This window comes from Carcharhinus amblyrhynchos, chromosome 1 (assembly GCF_965287045.1).
Source record: "Carcharhinus amblyrhynchos chromosome 1, sCarAmb.v2.hapA, whole genome shotgun sequence".
Classification (NCBI taxonomy): Eukaryota; Metazoa; Chordata; class Chondrichthyes; order Carcharhiniformes; family Carcharhinidae; genus Carcharhinus; species Carcharhinus amblyrhynchos.
Window position 1 is genome coordinate 154,217,013 of NC_137324.1, and position 22,765 is coordinate 154,239,777.

General features: G+C 40.1%; 1 protein-coding gene across 5 annotated transcripts in view; it reads right to left on the bottom strand.

The window, feature by feature from the left end:
- gab1 (GRB2-associated binding protein 1) overlaps positions 1–22,765 on the bottom strand; it is a 198,203-nt gene that overhangs the window by 35,479 nt on the left and 139,959 nt on the right. For 3 of the 5 annotated variants that reach the window (XM_080193956.1, XM_080193938.1, XM_080193973.1), the window contains exons 3-4: positions 12,053–12,266; positions 4,440–4,526 (exon numbers count right to left, since the gene is read on the bottom strand). In XM_080193956.1, coding sequence (XP_080050082.1) covers positions 4,440–4,526; positions 12,053–12,266 — 301 coding nt within the window. The remainder of the gene's footprint in view (positions 1–4,439; positions 4,527–12,052; positions 12,267–22,765) is intronic. The other 2 variants (XM_080193964.1, XM_080193946.1) reach the window with 1 other exon arrangement.

The window sequence follows — 22,765 nt, forward strand, 5'->3', positions numbered from 1 at the left end:
CGAGGAAAAACATTTTCATGTAACACATGGTTGGGATAACATGAAATGCATTAGCTAAGAGTGTGTCATGGGCAGAGTCAATTGTGGCTTTCAAATGGGAATTAGATTATGATCTGAAAAACTGTCCAGGGTTATTGGGAAAGGGCAGAGAAAGATGACTAGCTGAGTTGCTCTTGCAGTGTGCTGGCACAAACACAACAGCCTGATCAGCTTCCTTTTGTGCTATAGCCATTCTATAATATGCAAATATAACTCAACTTCTGGTAACTGCAATAACAACCTGTAATGGCAATGTGCAGGCAAGTCCACAAAAAAGTGACAAATATTGGTCCACTTCTTTTAAAAAGTTTTGGGTTTCCATGAGTAATTTGTATCTCAATTCATCCACACACTAACATCTTGCTCATTCATTATTTTTACACGTTGAGTGATTCAGTGATCATCTCTCATTGAAACAAAATATCTCATACAACTAGATTTATCATATTTTTCCATAGTTCAAATAATTAAGTATGTGATCTTAAAAAAAAAGCCCCAAATCAAAAGTAACCTAGATGGGAAGCCTTATGTTACTTATCTTCAGGCAGTTTTTTAGTTACCTTGAAAATTTTGAAATATAACGTCTGCAAAGGTGTACAGATTTGTTTGTTCCTTTTGTAAAATTAACTGCTGCAACGTTAAACATCGGTATGACCCTGCAGATTCAAAAGGGTCCTTTAAGAGACTTTTGGATATGTACATGGGACTTAGTAAGATAGAGGGTTATAGGTAAACCTAGTAGGCAGGGACACATTCGATGCAACTTGTGGGCCGAAGGGCCTGTTTGTGCTGCAGTTTTTCTATGTTCTATGACATGCATATTACTAATGCCAACTCCAAAAACTGGATTTATGGATCCACAAGCATTAGCAATCTGCACATTGGAGCCTAGGCAGTGACTGTTGGACACCCACTCATAACCCGGTCCATAGTTACGAGTGGTTCATCGTTTCCACGTTGAAAATTTCATTCTTGCTCTCTCCGGCCAATTAACAAGCTCATCAAGAGCTTAACAGGCTGTTAATTAGAGGCAAACTGGTTCCCACCTCCCTTCCACTCCCCCACCTCACCTTCGCTTTAAAAACTGGAGTGCATCAAGCAGGCATTACCAAGCAGGAATGCCTTCCAGGGTTGCCATTTTCAAATTGTTCTCCACCCTGCCAGCAACTGAAAATACAGCTTGTGAACTGTTACAAGGATCGGCAATGTCCAAGATGTTGTTGTTCCAAGGTGGTGAGATAATTGGTTTCCTTCAATCATTACCCCACATCCACCTAGACTACCATCAAGTAAGCACTAAATTAGGATACCTTGTTCAATTTCCATCTTCTTAACTAATTCTCCTCCTTTTGTTTGACTTCTGGGATTCTGTAAGGTCTTACTTCTATTGTCAGTTCAGCTGGTGCCACTAGCACACATCAGATTGCCCTTGTCCTCCTGGGCTGAGATGGAAATGCAAAGTCTAGTCCACATCCTGTGCCTGTCCATACTGATCTTCAGTCAGTTCACCAGAGAGGTAAACTCTTCTTTGTATTCTCTGTATCTTGGTGTCAGGTTCCCTGGTAGTTTCTCCACCACTGATAGGCCCCTCTCTTCTCAATAGCTTAAAGATGTTTGTGTGGTAGATCTGTTCAGGATGCCTTCTCTGAAAGCATCTGATCTTTATAGTGCACCATCTGTAGCATCATAAGGTTCTTGCCACAAAGCAAAGACCTTGCTTTCCTGTTACTACACAGGAATAACCAACTTGATCCACTCCCTCACTTTCACTATGTGTTCAACAATATTTTTGGAGAGTTCCTCTTTAGCACTGTCAAGGAATCTGCATGACTCTTGTCCACAGAACAGGTCACCAGGGAATACTTCATTAAAGACTTAAGCACCCCACTAATGGCAAGCATAGTATAAGGCACTGGGTTAACCCAATTTTCCAAGTTCTTTTTGACTACCTTTCCTTTGACATATACTTGAGGGTTTCACTGAACTTTCCACAGGGCTATTGTTCTGAGGACCAGCATGGAGGTCCTTAGCTCTTAATACAGATGAGGTACAAAAGTCTTTCATCAGTTTGGACACAAAGGGACTAGCTGGCTTGTTAAGATTTTCTTTGGGTTCCCTATCTATAGAACACCTACAATTCACCCAATAAGGTTTTAGAGGTTGTGTTCCTTAGTGGAATTGCCTTAGGACGTAGTCAATGTCTAACAAAATATATTGATGTCCTTGAGACCACTAAAGGTCAGCACACTTGGTCCATAACGATTGTTTCAAAGAGCAACTTAATTGTTGACTTTGACGGAGTTGACTATACCATCTTACTCCAATGCAAGTTCACTATCGTCCAGCTGAGGGGGACTGCACTCATTGGTCTCAACTCTTAACTACCTAACTGCAGCCAGAGTGTAATCTGCAATGGGTTTTCTCTTTGCTCTGTTACACCCGTTATGCTCCAAAGATGTATACTTGGACCCCTTCTACCTCGCATCTACATACTGCCCCTGGCAATATCATGGAGAAAAACAACATTAGTTTTCACAGGTATGTTGATGACAACCAGCTCTACCTCACCACCGCCTCTCTTGTCTTCTCCACTGTTGTTAAATTGCAGACTGCTTATCCACCTTCCAGGACTGGATCAGCAGAAAATTCCTCCAATTAAATATTGGGAAGATTGTAACTATTCGGTGGCAACTTCATTCCCAAGCTACCAAATTCCATCCCACTCTCTGGCAACTGTTTGAGACTGATTAGTCTGTTCACAACCTGTTTGACCTTGAGATGACCTTCTGATCACAAACCTGCTCCATCACTAGTACTATTTCTACCTCATCTGTCTCAACTCATCTGTTCGTCTGGACCTGAGGATTCAAATACACTCATCAGCCTCCCACTTTCTACGCAATGTAATGTTGAGATAAGCTAAAACTCTGCTGCCCATGTTCTTGCTTGCACCAAGTCCTGTTCATCCATCACCCCTGTTCTCACTGATCTAAACTGGCTCCCTATTAAACATGCTTCCATTTTCAAAACTTTCTTCCTGGTTTTCAAATCTGTCCCTTACCTAGCCCCACCCTTTTTCTGTAAGCTCCTCCACCATAACCCTCATGATATCTGTACTTTTACAATTCTAGGCTCTTGAGTATTCCCCGTTTTAATTCCTCCATGAATGATTGCTGTGCCTTTAGCTTCCCAAGCCCTAAACTCCACAATTTCCACCCTCAACCTCGCTATTTCTCCTTTTTCTTATGAGACGCTCCTTAGAATCTAGCCCTTTGCCCAGGCTATTGGCCATCTGCCCTCATGTCACCTTATATGGCTGAGTGTCAGATTTTATTTCACTTCTGTAAAGCGCATTGGAATCATTTCATTGTTAGACATAGTGTATAAAAAACAAGTTCTTAGGTTAGATGCAATGACCCAACCGGGCGCCGGAGTGTGGTGGCTTGGGGAATTTCACAGTAGCTTCATTGCAGTGTTAATGTAAGCCTTACTTGTGACTAATAAATAAACTTAATTATTGTTATTATTGAGTAAGGAACCAATACAGGGCCTAGATCCACATTTCAGTTCTTCAACACCTAACTTGTTTCAGTATCTACCTCTTTTCAGCCCTCCCCTTTTATGCATGACTGGCTTTCCAATCCAAGTACAATTATTTTTGAAGACTAGGCTCTTAAAGAGATTGTACTCTTCTTCTGGGAATATCATCATCATCTACTTTCAGCCTCAATCAATTGGCTTCAATGTTCAATTGAATATAGTACACAGACACTGGATATTTCACATACATGTAATATGGATACATACATTATATGCATATATTTAGAATGTACTCTGATTAAGTCAACCATTTAAAAAAAGGTATAGCTGACATTTTTTCCATCTAACATAACATTCAAAGATAATTCACTATGCCTCATCTTGGAACATTCCTTTAATTGCACTAGAGTATTTAGACAGGTTTAAATATCATTGGATTCAGCTTTATTCAATATGTTTACCACCAACTTATGAAAGTTAGAATCAATTCATGTAGCGATCCATTTCAACAAATTAGATTAGTGGATCATATAAAACATTTCTTCAAGGGTCTACATTGGTTAATAATTGATTGACAAGTGCGTGCCATGCAACCTTTACCATCCTGGACTCAGGATTCACCAAGCACGAGTTCCACGCCATGCCATTTCCCAGAAACTCTGACGTAATTTCACAAAAGCCACTGTAAAGTTAGTAGGAAGCAGATATATCAAGGTTAGAATTTCAAGCAGTGGCAAGAGTGTAGTTTGCAGAGTGGAAAGCCAAACCATTTCTGGCACACAGATCAAGTCTGAAATGCTGAGAACTGCATACGGGTCCATGTTTTCACTATAGACCCATTTGCAATTCATTAAACTCACTGATTGTGAATCGGATGCTTTTTGCTTTCAAAATCTTCCAGCAGAAGATACTCGTCCCCCTCTTCTGTGGTAAATGATGATGCTCGGCTATTTCACAGAGGAAATGGAAGATGACAACATAAAAATGGCGTGGCTAAATCTAATTTCAGTGCAGAATGTAATAAAGATCTTAAACAAAAAGAAGCAGACATTTATATGAAAGTGCCATCTTCCTCTGAAATGCAGCTGATGACAAAGCAGCCAATTACAGAAATACAATGAATTTTGCGCATATCCTGTCAAATTAGAATTGGTTAAAAAAAACACAAACAGAATGAAATATATAAAATTTGACCAAGGCACAGGCAAATAAGTGAATAAACTTGAAACATTAAATAAACAACAGCTAATTTCCAACGTACTTAAGTAACTCTTAAATATTTGTTTTGCAACAGCAGATTACTTTGTTATTGTTCCTTTAAGGGCCAGTGCCATAGATAAAACTAAGCTATAAAAATATCTCAAGAATGAAAAAATACACAATTACTGGAAGCCAATTTATTTTAGTCATTTGGTGGTACGTTGCTTAAGTATTGCTGAAAAGAAATACTATTCTTCTCATCAGGACAGTAAAAGAACAATTCACACTACATGAGAAGAGCACTGATTCATTGGCAAGTAGACTCTGAGCATTCTTTACATAAAAATGGAGAATATTATGATACTGATTGTGTATTCTCATTGTTCTACACTTTTCACAGGATATGTACTAGAAGAAGTGCACAGTTACTAGATAATTTTATACACCCATGACCATTGTGATCAAATGAGCTGGATCAATTTACATTCTTCAATATTATTTATTGGTCTACAGTTATAGAACAGTCATGTTGCAATGAGGAATACAAATTTTTGGCAAAGGCTACAATGTAAATACATGGAAATCTATATGTATGTCAACATACGTGAATATATCTAGACATCTGATTGCCACTCTTGAAGTCCGTTGGATTGTCTATGTAGTTTCAGGAATAGTTCATTCAATATTTTTGTTTCCCCCTGCCACCACCAACCAAATGCAAATTTTGCCACTCCAGGTGACTGCCTTGCTTGCTTAGTGGTTGCATCAGTCTGATTAGATAATGGATGTTTGCAATCACATACGTTTTGTTCACATATTCACTTACAGAATGGTTTACTTACAGGCCTTTTGGCAAGTCTGTCGTATCTGTGTCAGCTTTCAGCAAGAGCAAACTAGCTGAACCCATTCTTTCCCCATAGCCTTAAATGTTCTCTTTGAGGTGCTTTTCCTTTGAGACCAAATGGTATCCCTCACCATCCTCTCAGGTTTTCGCTGTGCAAGTGTTTTTCCTTATGTTATCGTTGATTCTTTAGACAACTACCTTCACGTCTTCTGGCACTTGACTGTCCCATCAACAGGAACAATTACTGTCTGTCTGCTCTATCCAGGCTTCTCATGTTTTTGAACACTTCTATTATATCTTCTCTCAACTTTCTCTTCTCGTAAAAGAACAACCCCAACTCGCACAATCTATCCACATAACTCAAGTCCCTCATTTCCAGAGCCATTCTCGAAAAACCCGAAAAGGCTGCAGTACCTGGAACTGGACAAAATACTCCGGTTGAAGCCAAACCGATGTTTGATTTTAAAGGTTCATCAAAAATTCCTTACTCTAGAACTCTGTCTCTATTTGAAAAGCCCAGCATCCTTTAAACATTTTTAACCACGTTCTCAACCTCACCTGTCACCTTCAATGATTTGGGCGTACATATGCTGGTTCTCTCTTTTCCGGCATCCTATTTAGAATTGAATTTTTTATTTTATGTTACCTCTCCTAATTCTTTCTACAAAAAAGCACCACTTCACACTTCTCTGCATTAATTTCACCTGCCACGTTATGCCGATTCCAGCCAACTGCTTCTTCAAGTCGATCACTGTCCTCATCAGTTTCCACTAATTGTCATATGTAACTTTTGAAATTGAGCCCTGCGCACCCTTAGAGTCTAAGTCATTAAAATATATCAAGAAAAGCAGTGGCCTTAGTACCAACTCCTGGGGAACCGCACCATATATACGTGCCTCCAGTTTGACAAATAACTATTAACCATTAAACCTGTTTCCTGTTACTCAGCCAACTTTGAATCCATGCTGCCATGTCCCTTTTATTCCATGTGTTTCAGTTTTTCTGAGAAATCTATCATGTGGCACTTCATAAAACATCTAGCCAAAGTCCACGTACATTACATCAACCAACCTTCATCAACCATCTGATATCTTAGCAAAACAATTCAATCAAATTAGTTAAACTCAATTTGCTTTTGACTATTCCATGCTGGTTTTCTTAAATTAATCCACACTTGTCCAAGTAATTGTTCATTTTATTCCAAAGATCATTATCATCCCTAAAAGCTTTCCCATCACCGTAGTTAAACTGATTGGCTTTAGTTTCCAGTCAGAGGTCCAACATTTCCAATTCTCCAGTCCTCTGACACCATCTCTGTATCTAAAGAGTATTGGAAGATTAAGGCTAGTGCATCTGCAATTTCCAACCATAATTCCCTCTGCATCCTCGATGCATCTGATCCGGTCCAGGTGACTTACTAATTGTTACAGCCTTATCCATCTTTCGACAATCCTGTTATCTCCTCTTTCACTGATTTTGGCATCATCTTCTTTGATAGAGAGAGTTGCACTCATTTAGTGCCTCAGCCATATTCCTCTGCCTCCATGCATAGATTCCCATTTTGGTCCTTAAACCGCCTCATCCCTTCTCTTTACCATCTTTTCACCATTTATGTGCTTACAGAATCAAAGTTTAACATTTAAGAGTTAGAAATTTAACAGCTCATAAAACACAAATATGAATAGAGAAGCTTATTCAAAGAAATTCTGCAGTTTATCATCACAGGATCAAACTGTCTGTTATGACAGTTGCTTTGGCTATATGAAATGCTTCTAGAACATTTGGAAAATGATGATTTGAGCTTCCTTATAAGGTAATGGTGAGCTGTCTTCATGAACCGCTGCAGTCCATGTTTTGTAGGAATACTCATGGTGCGTTTAAGGAAGGGAAACCCAGGATTTTGATCCCAGTGACAATGAAGTAACAGCGATATAATTCAAAATCAGGATGGTGTTTGACTTGGAGTGGAACTTGCACCTGGTGGTGTTTCCATACATCTGTTGCCCTTATCCTTTTAGATGGTATAAGGTTACAAGTTTGGAAAGTTCTGATGAAGGCATCTTGACGAGTTGCTGCTATGTACTTGTACATAGCACATGCTGCTGCCACTGTGCGTCACTGGTGGAGGCAGTGAATGTTTAAGCTGGTGGATGGGGGGTGCCAATCAAGTAGGCTCCCTTGTCCTACATGTTGTTGAGCTTCTTGAGTATCATTGGAGCTGCATTCATCCAGGCAATAGGACCAGAACCAATGGTTAAAGAGACAATATCAATTAATAGGCAGTTGCAGACAGGGGATGGGTATAAACTTTAGATTCAATATCAGTGTTCTCTTTTCTTTGTCATCACGTTGTTTTGAATCTTCTCGCTTCTATAACAGATGCATTCCAATGCAGCACTTTGCACTAGCTGCTGTTCATATTAGGAACATGGAAACAGAAACTAGAAGCAGGATTAGGCCATTAGGCCCTTTGAGCCTGCTCCGCTATTCGGCACGATCATGGCTGATCCTCAAATTCAATATTCCGATCCTCCACCATATTCCTTTAGCCCCAAGAGCAATATCTAATATTTTCTTGAAATCAGACAACATTTTTGCCTCAACTAATTTCTGTAGTAGTGAATTCCGCATATTCATCACCCTGGCTGAAGAAATTTCTCCTCACCTCAGTTCCAAAAGGTTTACCCTTATCCTCAAACCATGACCCCTAGTTCGGGATTCCCCCACCGTCGGGGGATTCTTTCTGAATCCACAATGTCTAACTCTGTTATAACTTTATAAGTTTTAATGAGATTCCCGCTCACTCTTCTAAACTCCAGTTAATATAATCCTAACCTATACGATAGACCTGCCATCCCAGGAATCAGCCTGGTAAACCTTCACTGCACTCTCTCTATAGCAAGAGCATCCTTCCTCAGATAAGGACACCAAAGCTACACACAATATTCCAGGTGTGGCCTCACCAACGCCCTATAGAATTGTAGTAAAATATCCCTATTCCTTTACTCAAATCCTCTTGCTATAATAAGAGGATTGCAATGTTTTATGAATAATATTGTAAAAGGCAAAAACAGGTAGTGTTGTTCTACAAAATTGAGGTATATGTTGTTTTGAAGTTACAAAGCTTGTAACAGCAGTGAGGTAAACACTGAGGGGGATACAGATGTCAATTACGACCTTTCAAACACCAAATCTAGATTCTCAGTTTCTGAAGGAATCCATTGTATTTCAACTGAAAAATAATAAGACTGTGACACTGATGCATGAAAGAGAAATTAGGAAAACAAAGTGCAAAAGTGGCATATTAAATGTTAATGGTATGGTAAAATAGAAAAGGTGCTGGTAAATGTTGAGAAAATCTATAAATACTCAATTTACAGGTCCTAATGCTGTGTTTCAACTACTTTATTTTGTACTAATTGTTCTGTCAAATGTTTATCTCGCATAACATGGTAAGTAAATTCAATATAAATGCATTTCTAAAACATATTTTGAAACATTATTTCTAAGCATTAAAGAATAAAAGCTGCAAAACCATATAGAATATGGTTGCCATGACAGTTCTGAAGAATCTAGTGCAGGTTCAATTCTCCTGCACTTCCATCAGCTCTGCCCTTGCCGTGTTCTACTGGCCCAGTGCCATCATGCAGTACCAATGTTAAGATGCTTGTTCTTAGATTAAAACCCTTCCATGACATCATTCAATCATGCCAAAATAATAGAACCATACATGCACCAGCTATTCTTCAGCGCAGATTTTTGCTTGTACCCTGCTTTTTCTGCAACTTCATTAAAGACCAATCTGTGACCAGGCTCCTGGCAACTTAGTCTCACTCAACTCTGAGTCAGAGATTATAGTGTTAGCCGATCTCCAAAACTGAAATACAGCATTTTTAACATATAAAAAAGCTGACACTTCATAGAATCACTGGAGACTCTGAGTGAGGACACGTGTCCAGTCTTTCTCTTTGTTGGTTATCCCCCTCTCAAGTTCTGCAGTATCTTTTCCTTTCTGCATACTTAGTTCCTCTTTACACTTCATATTTCATGCAACATCTGCTGATTCACTCCACTTTTGCCCATGTGACAGTAATCTTCTTCTGCATTCATTTTAAGTGGTTACCACACTTGGCTACATGCCCCAAGCTTTTGGCAAAGGATGGGGTATTTTGCTGCAGGCTTCATCATCCTTAAATCTGCCTCAGTTAACACACAGTTTATTAAGTGATCATTCATTACAATTGTTCGACAGTTCCACGTCTTCATGCTCACACATGCCCCGAATGATGGCAAATCTTCTGACCCATTCCCAGTCACTGGTGGAGTTAAACAGGGCTATGTGCTGGCACCAATCCTCTTCAGCACATTTTTCATTGCCATGCTGTGATTAGATATTGCATGGATGGAAGTTGCTGAACCCGAGACAGCTCCAGGCAAAGAGCAAGGTCTCCAAGGGTGTCCTTTGTGATCTCCTGTTTGCTGATGACTGTGCACTACTGCCAGTTCAGGGCTGGTCATGCAATGTAATCTGGACTTGTTCTCCAATACATGCCACAGCTTTGGCCTGATAATTAGCACAAAGAAAATTGAAATAAAGCACTAGCTTGTTCCAGGAAAGTCCTATCTTGCGATAAAGATTTCAGTCCATGACCAGATCGATCAGCAGTGGACATGTTCATTTATCTCAGCTGTTTATATTGATGACAAGACACATGCAATAATTTCCCAAAGCATCTGTAGCCTTTGGGAGACTTTGATCATCAGTTTGGGAATGGAGGAGTAAAGTCTGCCTACTATAGAGCAGTAGTCGTGCTTACTCACTCTTCGCATGCCAGGCTTGGACTGTGAACCAGCCAAAAAGCTCAACTACTTTCACTTCACCTGCCTTTGGAAACTTCTGCAGATTAGATGTCAGGTGTTCACCCAAGCTGGCATGCCAAGCATCAATGCCATATTGAGACAGTCACAACTGTAGCTGGCCGTTCATGTAGCCAGAATGTCTGACACTTCTATGGAAAGCTCGAGTCTGGAGTATGCTCTCGTGGCGGCCAAAGGAAGCACTACAAGGCTTTGCTTTGGAGTTTTGATGTTGATTTGGGTCCTTGGAGGAACTTATCCAGGATCTCTGCATCTGGCATAATCAGACAAAAAAAAAGTGCCTCCTTTGAAAGCAAGTGCATATCGGAGGTGAAGAGAAAATGCAACGAGGGGAAATTCTGAACCAGCAACTCATCCGAAGTTCAATCATCTATCGATCCTACATGCAGCAGAACCTTCTGGCAGAGATCAACATGAGCAGTCACATACATTCCCTCTGGAACATCACCAAACATCTCAGATGATGAACAAGGTCATCTTCATAAGGCAAACAACACAAAGAAGTAGTTTTAAGTGTTCCAGGAATTTTCTTTTATTTGTAGCAATTATTGCAGCTTTGAAAGAGAGCTGGGTAACTGGTTGCACGTCCCACTTCTAATCTCTTTTGTTTATTGACATTTGGAAATCTGGCTGGGATAGATCTTTTCATTCCTGAGGAGATATGCATTCCAATGAAACATAGTGGTATTGTTGTGACAAAATTTCATCTGGAGACTATTTTCACTAATAAGTTAGGGTTAGGAATCTGTGCAATTTGGATGAAAGAATTGTTTTGTTCTGTATTGCTGGACACACAACTAGAATGAAGTACTTTTAAAAAACTTCAGTTTCAATGGCATAATGATTCTAATAAGTTAATTTAAAGAAAATGTATACAGGTTTAAAGTTTGATGTAGAACAGGAGATTAAAGACTGAATTAAGGAAATCAGGTAATCAGAGAGAGAGAGAGAGAGAGAGAGATTTTGGAAAAGAGACAAAGCTTGAGAGTAACAGCATCAAAGATGCAGAAACTGAACAGAGGAAAGGTAAGGACAGTTTCACCTCCCAGTTTTCCTCCTCTTTGACCAACCAAACATCATTCTCTTATTTTCAACTATATCATACTGGTCACAGTTTATGTAAGTTAGTCAGGCAACAAACTAAATCCATCAATAAAGTAGGGCACAACCATAAAAGTCAACTTTCTGCATTTTTTCAGCATCTCTAGATAATAATATTTGATAGCTCCTATAACATTGCAAGCAATAAGCATTAGAGACCCAGTCCTGATATCAGTGGCCAAAATGCAACAGAGGAACTTGCCTTATGCCTAAATCAATTGAAAACTCAACTCCAAACCACAAAAAACAAGTAGCCTTAACAGAATTTTTTAAAATTACTTCAAGAGTATCAATGACCACTGACAAAAAGTACAACTTCTATTCACATTTCATATGAATAATATTCCAGTTATACAAATTATGAAGTTGTGTCAGGAATTCAGATTAAATAGTGTGGCCCTAATGGAGTTTACAAATGATACTGCTACTCTTCCCAAGTACTCATCTTACCTAGTGGGTTCAGGCTTTTTGCTTTCACAGTTGGCTAGCCACAGATAATCCTGTGGATCTTCCTGGCTGGATAACGATGCCAGACGTCGCACACTGATGGGCTGATAGGGGGGAGGTAGCGAGCCCATGGAAACTGCTGGCCGAACAGAAGGCTGTACAGAAAGAGGTACCTCAGTACCAGCATTACCAGAGGGATTTGATGGTTTAACAGCATCTATAATGGTACAAAAAAAAAAGTGTTATCAATAAATGAAATAAAAAGACCGTAACAACAATGTTCAACTTTTAATGGAACAGACTGAGAACAGGGCAGGGATTGGATCAATATTTGAAAATTGAAAGAACTGATCAATCTACAATATATTTGTATGTAAATTCAGATTGTGGCAGCGAGCTCTGAAGTATTCCAAAATGCTACCCATATGAAAAATTAAACTGGATGCACTAGAACTGTTAATTATACAGCACTGTATTTCAGTGCAATGGCAAACCGCAGAGCAATACTGCTGTGTTTCACAAAGTTTTAATCAACATCTTCTCTGGAGCTCAAAATGCGTAAAAGATTGCAGAATAAATTTTTGTTACAGATGTCAAATACTTCCTTATGCGAATTTTGTGGCTGGAAAAATGTGGACATTGTTGGAAAAGAGAAATTTTCTAACTTTTTAAAAAAATTCCTACTTCTCTAATCATTTTTAGTAACCCAGCAGGATCCTGGAATTGTACTCTCAAACTAGAATGAGATACTGGACACCATTGTGGGGAAGTTCTTTTGGAAGGCAAGATAATATTTTGAATGTTAACAAAGCTGATGCAATAGTGAAGCTATTCAGTCTCTTAAATTTTCCCTGCACTTCCCCCACACAGCCCATCAAAAATACATTTGTTGAACATCTTGACAACAAATTTCCATAAGCAGCAAAACCAGCATTGAACCAAAATATATATTTGCGAGATTGGCTTGAACAAACAGAATCTGAGTATGTTAACAGATTAGTGACTTAGAAATTGTCTCTCGCCTTGGTGCCACATTTAGTTTCTAATGAGATATTTCTAACTCTAGATAATAGATGGAAATTGCATTTTAAGACATCACTAAAATGAACGTTGGTCATTTTGTAGTACAAAATTTGAGTATTGTTGAAAAAGGACATTTTGTCGAAGCTTTTTGTCTCATCAGGATGATTGCAAGAATACCACCATCAGGGGAAATTACAACTTTATACTATATGAGAAGAGGGCGCTGATTGGTTGGCAAATAAATTTTGATTGGTAGAACCATTACCAGGGAGAATGCACCAGTTAATAATGAATGAAAGTTAACTGCCAAGCATTGTTATCAATTTAAACAAAGCTGTTTGGACTCTAGTCGGGACATTGCCCTTTGGAATGAGCCAGCAAATGATTATAATTTATTTGTCTAGCTGAAATGTATGTAAATATTCTCTCCACAAGGAGCAGGGTCCTGCATATTAATATATGCAACTTCCAGTACACTCAAATGGACCACACAGAGCCCAACTGACAATATTTAACTAGTTGTAAGCGTAATTTTTGCACATTGACGATTACTTAGCAAATGTCGTCCAATTGCAGAATCACATCGACCTTTGGACACACTGTTTTGCCACATGTTATCATATCAAACAGCATGTCCCTTTCGCTCTTTGCGACGTGCAAAATATAGACCACACCAAGACAGCCCATGCTTGCAAAATGCTAGTTAAGCTCAGAGGCATGGGGCTTTGAGCATACTAGGCACTCATCGAACTATCGAATGCCTTTTGGAAGTCTGAAAACATAACTTTGTGGGATTAACGATTGTGAATTTAACTTCCTCAAAAAAACTTAAGGAAGTTGGCCATGAAGGTTCTTCCTCATTTAAAACAGTGTTTTAATAATGCTTTATCACTCTTCTGAAAACAAAGATCATGTTAGCCTGTTTCTAATCAAGTGCTATCTCCTTGGCATCCATTGCTATTAAAACAATTTGCAGTGCTTCATAAACTTCACTAGTCTTGCTCAATACTCTGGGAGCATCTCGTCCTGGGATCTCAGTTTTCCCAATACATCAACTCCTTGAGAACCAAACTCCGAAATAAACCTTTGCTCAAGCAACTTGACATCTTTTTTCCCTTTTTAACACGTTAACCCATTTATGATCAGGTTTGTTGAGTCTGAGCTTGCTGATCTCATGATGGAGGTAGGAGAGGGGCAAGGGCGGCAGCGGTGCTGGAAGGGCAGTTGGTAGATTTTATTGCAAGCAAGCGTGTGGGTTGAGTTAAGACCTGGAAAAATATGAGTGTATGAGGAAGCCAGCTCCTATTATACAGCACGGTGGCATAATGGTTAGCACTGCTTCTCTCAGCACCAGGGACCCAGGTTCATTTCTGGCCTTGGGTGATTGCATGTGTGGAGTTTGCATGTTCTCCCCATGCCCTCCGGGTGTTCCAGTTTCCTCCCACATTCCAAAGATGCATGCATTAGGTTGATTGGCCATGCTAAATTGCCCCTTAGCGTCAGGGGAACTAGCAGGGTAAATATGTGGGGTCGAGGGTATATGGCCTGGGTGGGATTGTTGTCAGTGCAGCTTCAATGGGCAGAATGGCCTCCTGCTACACTGAAGGGGTTCTATGATTCTAAGTGCATTACACGAAGCTGCATATACAGAGATGGGGTGTCAATTTGAATGTGTTAATTGCTCAATTCAACTGATATTAACATGGCTTTTGCAAATTATCTGTGGGAGAGTGGAATTCCCGGAACAAAATCGTGTAAGTCAGGAGAAGGTACAATTACAACACGACAGGGAAATATACCACCAAATTTGCCTCATAACTGTTTTCTTGTCTGCTTGTATGAAAGGCTTTATTGAAAACACTTGTGTTGGAAGATTATTTTTGAAGGTGTCTGTAGAGTAAAGTTGATCATGCCCATAAACATGTGTAGTTTGGTGACATTCCTGGATGGCATGAGTTCTATTTTGGCTTTTCTCTTCTGGAGCAATTCCTTTTCTGGGCTCTTACAGACCTCTCATCACATTCAGGGAGCTGTTACTAAAAGCAGGTCCCTGAATATCTGGAGTCTATTTTGTGAATTCCTCCTTTTGTGCTTCCAACTACAGCAAATTGCATGTGTTTGGAGTGTCCCTGTAATGTCACCTCAAGCTGGCTGACATCTTGCCAAATGGTAACAAAACCCAGGAATACGGTAATGCGGCGTCCCATTTAAAAGTCACTCACATGCATGCTGCACCCACTTTCAAGCTTCCTATGCCCTACTGGATCTTACTCACAGAGTTAAAATCCAGCTTTGCATTTGTCTTACGTACTCAGTATTAACACTTGAGAGTTTGTCATCTACTGAAATATTAATAAACTTCCTGTTTTGCTACATTTATTTCATTCTTTTAAAAATTTCTTTTGTTTCCTCATCTTACAGCCAAATCCCAAGATTGTTTTAAATTTGCAGCAACGTTACCTGTGGTTTGCATGACTGAAATTTGTTGAGCCATTTAAGTATGTTAGATTAAGGTGAGTGCTAGCTTTCATGGCTGGTCTTGCACATTTGAGTCATGAAACAGTCATGCATTACATTTACCAACTCTAACTCCAAACCTCCTGAGAATCCAATTTATGTTCGGTTGGTTGAAGTTTCCGTTTTCAATTACGTTCCTATTTCTCAATGACTCTATCTCCTCACAAAGCAATCTATCCTCCTCGTGCTGACCTTTAGAAAATCCCAAGCAGCAGCTTGGATCTTTTTCCCATTGGAAACTTCTATCCTAAAGTGGTTCTTTATGTACCTCATTTCCTCCCATAGGATCAATTTGTTTTATGCTCCAATTGACCCTGACATATATGATGACATTGCCTTTTTTTCTGTCCGTTCCCCGTACTCAATACCCCAAATGTTAAATTAATTTCTGTCCTATGGGTTTACCACATTTCTGATGTTCCCACCATGCTTTGTTCCAAGTTGCCATGAACAGTTCCACGCTTACATTTAAACTGCTTCTAATATTCAAATTTAACCATCTTACTTTAATTTTCTTCCTTTTATTATGCTAGTTTTTTCCCTGCTAGATTAAAGGTACATGTATATATTGCTGGGTCACTGTAATCAATACTTGTTGAGTATCCTCTACCCTACTAACTTTCCCACTTGTAATCTGGTTACTTATCCTCTCTCACTCTCAAAACCCCTTAACTCCCCTGCACCTCCATTTACTTCTTACTTTGAAAATATTCCCAATTATTTGACTGTTGTTTTGTCACCAGATAGTCAGCCTTCATTTAACACCTCCAATTATGTTGGTGAAGTCCTTCCTTTCCTAAGTTCTGCAATGTCAATTTTCTTTTAGGTGCTAAAGAACCTCGAAGGTGGCCAGGATGGGGGCCTAAGCTCAAACATCGATTTAACTTGCATTGATGGCAAGATCTTACCTTAAAGTTTATTTAAGTGACACAAGTAGGCTTACACTAATATTGCAATGAAGCTGCTATGAAAATCCCCTTGTCGCCACACTCCGGCATCTGTTCGGGTACACTGAGGGAGAATTTAGCATTGCCAATATACCTAACAAGGTATCTTTCAGACCGTGGGAGAAAACCAAAGCACCCAGAGAAAACTGATGCAACGCAGGGAGAACGTGCAGACTCCGCACAGAGTGACCCAAGCTGGGAATCAAACCGAGATCCCCAGCGCTGTGAGGCAGCAGTGCTAGCCACAGGGCTATAATTTCTCGGATTGTCTTCTGCCCTTCTTAAACAGAGAAATAACGTTACTTACTCTACAATCCTCTGGTACCTCACCCCGTGGCTAAAGGGGATACAAAGATTTTGGCCAATGCGTCAGTAAATTCTTCCTGCGCCTCTTAGTATTCTGGGATAGACCCTATCTAGCATTTGCCTACCTTAGTGTTCTCAAAACCTCCAATACCACCTTCCTTTTTATCTCAACATGCTCTAGAATGTTAACATCCTCCTTTCCATATTCACTATCCACCAAATCCTTCTCCTTTGTGAATACTGATGCCAAGTATACGTTAAGGACCTCACCCACCTCATCTGCTTCCAAACACAAATTCCCTCCACTGTTGTTGAATGGACCCATTCTTTCCTTAGCTATTCTCTTCCTCTTTATATATGGATAAAAAGACTTGGGATTCTCCTTAATCCTGCCTGCCAAGAACATTTCATGGCCCCTTTTAGCCTTTCAAAGCTCTTTCCTGCCATCTTTGTATTCCTCAAGAGTCTTGTCCATTTTCAATTTCCTGAAATTTATGTATGCCTCCTTCTTTTTCACTAAGCTCACAATCTTTCTTGTCATCCAGGGTTCCCGAATCTTGCCATCTTTATCTTTCATTTTTACAGGGACATACTTGTCCTGAATTGTTAACAAGTGACTTTTAAAAGCCTCCCACATATCAGATGTGGATTTACCCTCAAACAGCTGTCCCCAGTCTACATTCCCTAGCTCCTGCCTAATACTATCATAGATAGCCTTCCCACAGTCAGTACTTTCATTCTGGGACTACTTCTACCCTTTTTTATAAGTATCTTGAATCTGGTAGAATTGGATCACTGTTCAAGAAATGGTCCCCCACTGAGACAATCACCTGTCTGGGCTCTTTTCTCAGAACCAGGTCTAAGATAGCCTCTTCCCGAGGTGGAATAACTACACAATGCCTCAAAAAGCACTCTTGGAAACACTGAAGAAACTCAGCCCCATCCAAACCCCTGACGCTAAAGGAATCCCAGTCCATATTGGGGAATTTAAAATCACCCATCACAACAACCCTGCTGTTTTCACATCTTCCCATAATCTGTTGGCATATCAGTTCCTCCACTTCGCGCTGGCTGTTAGGAGGTCTTGAGTACAACCCCAACAGTGTGATTGCACTGATCCTGTTCCTGAGTTCTACCCATATGGCCTCACTGCATGATTGCACGAACGTATCCTCCCTCTGTATAACTGTGACATTCTCCCTAATCAGTAAAGCAACACCCCCACCTCTTCTGCCACCCTATCTCGCCTGAAGCATCTAAATCCTGGAATGCTAAACTACCAGTCCTGCCCTTCTTTCATCCAAGTCTCCATAATTACCACAACATCTTTCTTTCATGTAGTAATCTAAGCTTTTAAGTTCATCTGCCTAACCTGTCATACTCCTTGCATTAAAGCAAACACATGTCAGACCATCTGTCCTGTCCAATTCAGGTTCTTCAGCTTGCAGATTAGAAAATCATTTGGCACGTAAGTATTTTTTTTTATGACAAACTGATGGAACTCACTCCCTTCAGAAGTTTTAAAACTTTGTCTGCGTCGCCTCCGAAGCATTCTCTCCTGGTTTACATTCCTCTAGTCATTAAGCTTTGTTGCCCCAAGTCTGTAATGATTACTAAATACCCTGGAATTGATCTATGTGGTGGTCCCGCCAAGATATTCCCCTGACAGGCAGGTGGAGAAAAGCCAAGCATTATTCTTAACATAGAATGTGATGTGTGATTTCTAAACTATATTTATTCTGGCTTTGTATTTCCCGGTCTTGACCGTATATACTCATCAACCTATTTACCATCTCTATAAGCCCTATAACAATGCCCCTGAATTTTAAGCATTTTATGAGTGAGGCACCAGGTAGGTCTCTATCTGTTCTGCATTCAAGCATGTCAGACAAATCTAGAATTACCATGACGTAAATGCCTTATTTATTGACATAATCAACATAAGAACTTCTTCCACACTGAGTCCAGTCACCAGTACAAAATTAGTCTTCAAAGTATTTCCCCCAAATCTGAACTCCCACATAAAAATTTGCTGATGTCACAAAGGTAGAAGGATTGTATTAACAATGGCTTCATCCAAATCATAGTTAAAGTTGCTTCAAACTAAGGTCATAACCCAGATCCCGACTTATGTTGATTATTTGTGTCAACCTAATTGGCCTGCTGTTCCAGGCGGACTCTGTAACCAAGGCCCATGCAAAAACGGCAGAGCTGAGGTCTGACATCCGGGTGGAAGACAAGCAAACTGATTTTGTTATTAATATTCCAGCAATGAGTTCAGGATTTGAAATGCAGAAGGAGGAATGGTATGAGAAAGGACACAAGCTTCCCAGAGGTGCTCAATTAAGCAACCACCACCACCACTAGGAGTGCCATCCCATACCATGGGCAGACTGGTACCAGTCACTGGAAGGTCAGAGACGCAAAAGAAAAGGGTGACTGGCACCCTCACTAAGAACTGCGTGTTCTGCTCCAAAGAGAGAAGGTAAGAGTGCCACAAAATGGAGATACATTACTAGAACAGGCAGACATGTCCAAACACCCAGATCCGTCAGCAAGGGAAATGCTTGCTTTAGCCTGTGAACGTGCTGAATGAAACCAAGACTGATTTAAAGAAAGCTTTGCATATTCATTTTATGGCATTTCACCCTCTCGTTGTGCTTTCACCTCCTGTAACGAGAAAAGTTGCACAAACAGCAGGGGTCCAGAACGTCTCCAGCAAACTGCCATTGCCCTAGGAAAATGGCAGTTAATTGATACCATAATGGCTGCAATTGGCTTCTCGCCACAGCCAAGCGGTTTGACACCCAGGCACGCAGCCAGCTCCTGGGAAAAGCAGCCAGAGACAGGAAGCATCAGAGAGCTGGCTCAGTTCACTACTTTATAATTTTCCCAGCTCTAAACCATCCCTGGGAAAATTATCCCACAAGGAGTTGACAGGTTAAGGTTCGGAACTAAGACCAGTGATGCTCAACAAACACCAGAGCAGAGATTGGGAGCAAAAGAAAAAACAGGGGAGATCAAAAAGCTTTAGGATTCAAGGAAACGTTGTTCCAATGATAGTTAAAACTGAGTTGAAAGGGCACGTTGGTTCTCATCTTTTTATTCAAAAGTTTATAATGGGTTTGGTTTAATTTTGTGACCAGAAATAGTGAATAACCAGGCTGGTTAAAAGACAACATAGAAGCACTGCCCAAAATAGCTGGCGCATTTAATATACATCAGGCAAGGCAGCTGTTGAGGATAAGCAAGGATGCTTTAAGTGTTGGGGCCTGTATAGACTATTTACCATCAAACAACTTTGTCCCCTCTTCAAAACTTCCTGTCAAGTTGCCGAGACATGATTTGTATTTTCAAGAGCCATATTGAGAATCCCTAATAAGCAGCACTCTTTCAAAACATTGTGTAGAGCATATCTAATAATACCTTTAAGTATTGAATGTCAAATTGGCATACATTTGCTAGACACCGACTTGCTCCCTTTGTTAAATATAGGCGCGACAGGCTTCTGTTCAGTCAATGGAAACATTCCCAGACTGCAACAAACTGATAAGTACGTGAGCCAAGTGACTGGCATTTACTGAGGTGAATACAATCCAGACCAGCAATCCAACACTAGCAAGGACATATTCTTCAACAAATTCCAAGGGTTCAATATTGATGCAATTTTGTTTTATCTGCCTGTTCTGGCAATTCTGCAATGTTCTTAATAGTAAAAACAGATCAAAAGTCATATCCTGTTCTACTTTCTTTTGCACCATTAAGAACATTAAAAGGCAGTACACTAACCAGTTTCACTCACCAAAACTTCAGACAGAAACATTGGCAATGCCATTTATCTCTGCAACCCTAATGATTTGCACAAACCAACATCTATGATGACTCAAAATTGCTACTCATCACCTAGGTGTAAACAAATATTCTGAATAAGCCAGGGACTTATATATTGGGAAACATGGACAGAGACAGCTAAAAGCTTCTCAGACACAAATATGTACCTGGCTGACTACATCTCTTCAACGTCTCAAGTTACCAATTATAGTTTTATATTTCAAAATTGTGAAACAACTTTCTATTGCTAAATCATAATCACATTATGAACTGTCTCAACTAGAATCATCCATCAGCCTCAGTTGCCCCATCAATTTACATAAATCATTATTTTTGCACCAAAATTTCCAGGAAAATGCTAGACATCTCAACAGTTTAACTACTGGAATTCTGAGTTATCAAACAAAGGAAACTCAATACATGGCAGATATCATGTTAAATTTCCATTCAACACCAATACAATGAATAAATTTATGTTTTCATCAGAAGGAATGGCATTGTCCTCATGGAGGGGGGTGGAAAACTGTGCATTGTCCCCACGTACAGTCACCACCACCACCACACCCCCCTTCGCCCACCCAAAGAAATTCGGCAGCAAGCCCGTCTCTGCACAGCCAGAAAAATCTGACTTTGTTTTATTGTTAAACTGCTAAGTGGTTTAGGTAATGGCTTTTGTGCCATGTGTTTGGTGTCCTCCTTCAGAGAGCTGTTGGCCCATTAGATGGCTCACAGTCTCAGCAATGGGAGTGGTGGCCACTGCTGCAACTGCAGTCAGTCCCCCATGTGGAATGGCACAGAGGCTGGACTGCAAGTACGGCGGCCTCTCTTTGGTTAGTTAGGAAGGGCTGTGATCGGGAGGTCAGGATGAGGTGGGTGGGGGAGTCGGAATAAGTCAGAGTGGCAATCACTGTTAGGAGAGCCTCTGTTGGGGTCCTAGAGTGGCTAAAGGGTGGGTAGGTGAGCCAGCCCATACCTACCCTGCCACTGGTAAAATACCAGTGGAAACAGAAACTTCCCACGCCACCTGATTCTTAATGTCTGCTCCATAAGCGAAGTTAGATTGGAGTGCAAGATGGGGTGCACAGGGTGGCTAGTATAAAATTCCAGCCATATCTTCAAAGCAATTTTTGATAAAAAGCAGTTAAGCCACAAATCACTTTGTTTAGATTGGTTTATATTGTTCCTATTTAATACCTGCTGAAATCTTTCTTGCTTCAATTGTTTTGATTGCGGATCAATGTATAAACTTTTTTTAAGCTTGGAAACATTGTCATGCTGATGATAGCCAAAATGCAGTCCAGCTTAACAATGAAAGTTAAGTTCACATCAGTTCAACAGTGCATAACCTTGTTGTTCTATTCAATGCTGACCATAGCTTCAAACTCCACATCCACTCCTACATCAATACTGTGCACATTCATCCTAAAACAAAATCTGTCTGTTTCATCCCAACCATTATTGAAACCCTTGCTCTAGTTTGTCCAAGCTTAATTTCTCAAATGCCTAGAATTCTACCTAAATAAACAGCCTCATTCATAACTCTTGTTACCTGTACCCCTGTGCTATCTAAGATCCTGCTCCTCTCTATCCATGCCAACCTCTGATAGTAGGTGCTGTTGCCAGCCTTCCAAGTGAAATAGAAATCTTTCTCTAGCTTTTTTGAGACTGTTTTGAGATCTGGTTGCAACAGTCTGAAGGGTTTGTTATGATCCTCATACTGAACAATAACCTTTTAAGGAGAAAGGAATCCCTACAATGCCAACAATACAAAATATATTGGACAAGATTTTGCTTTCTAAAAAGCTTTCACTGTAATGATCTAATTAAAATCAACGCACAGTGAACTCTTGATGACTCACTCTCAGGTGGCATGAAATTCTGCTTTGTTGATGTTAACAACTATTCCCACTGGCAGAATTATCAAAAGCAATAGAACAATGCCCATGACTCGCTGAAATTCCATAATGATTGATCTGGATTAGCCAAACCTTTGCTGGGTGCTGACAAGAGAAATAATGCTGAAATCAGGGGTCACAAGATTGTGCCAAAAAAGCAGATTGGTTGGAGCTAAGTGCACTCAAATTTCTCTGTG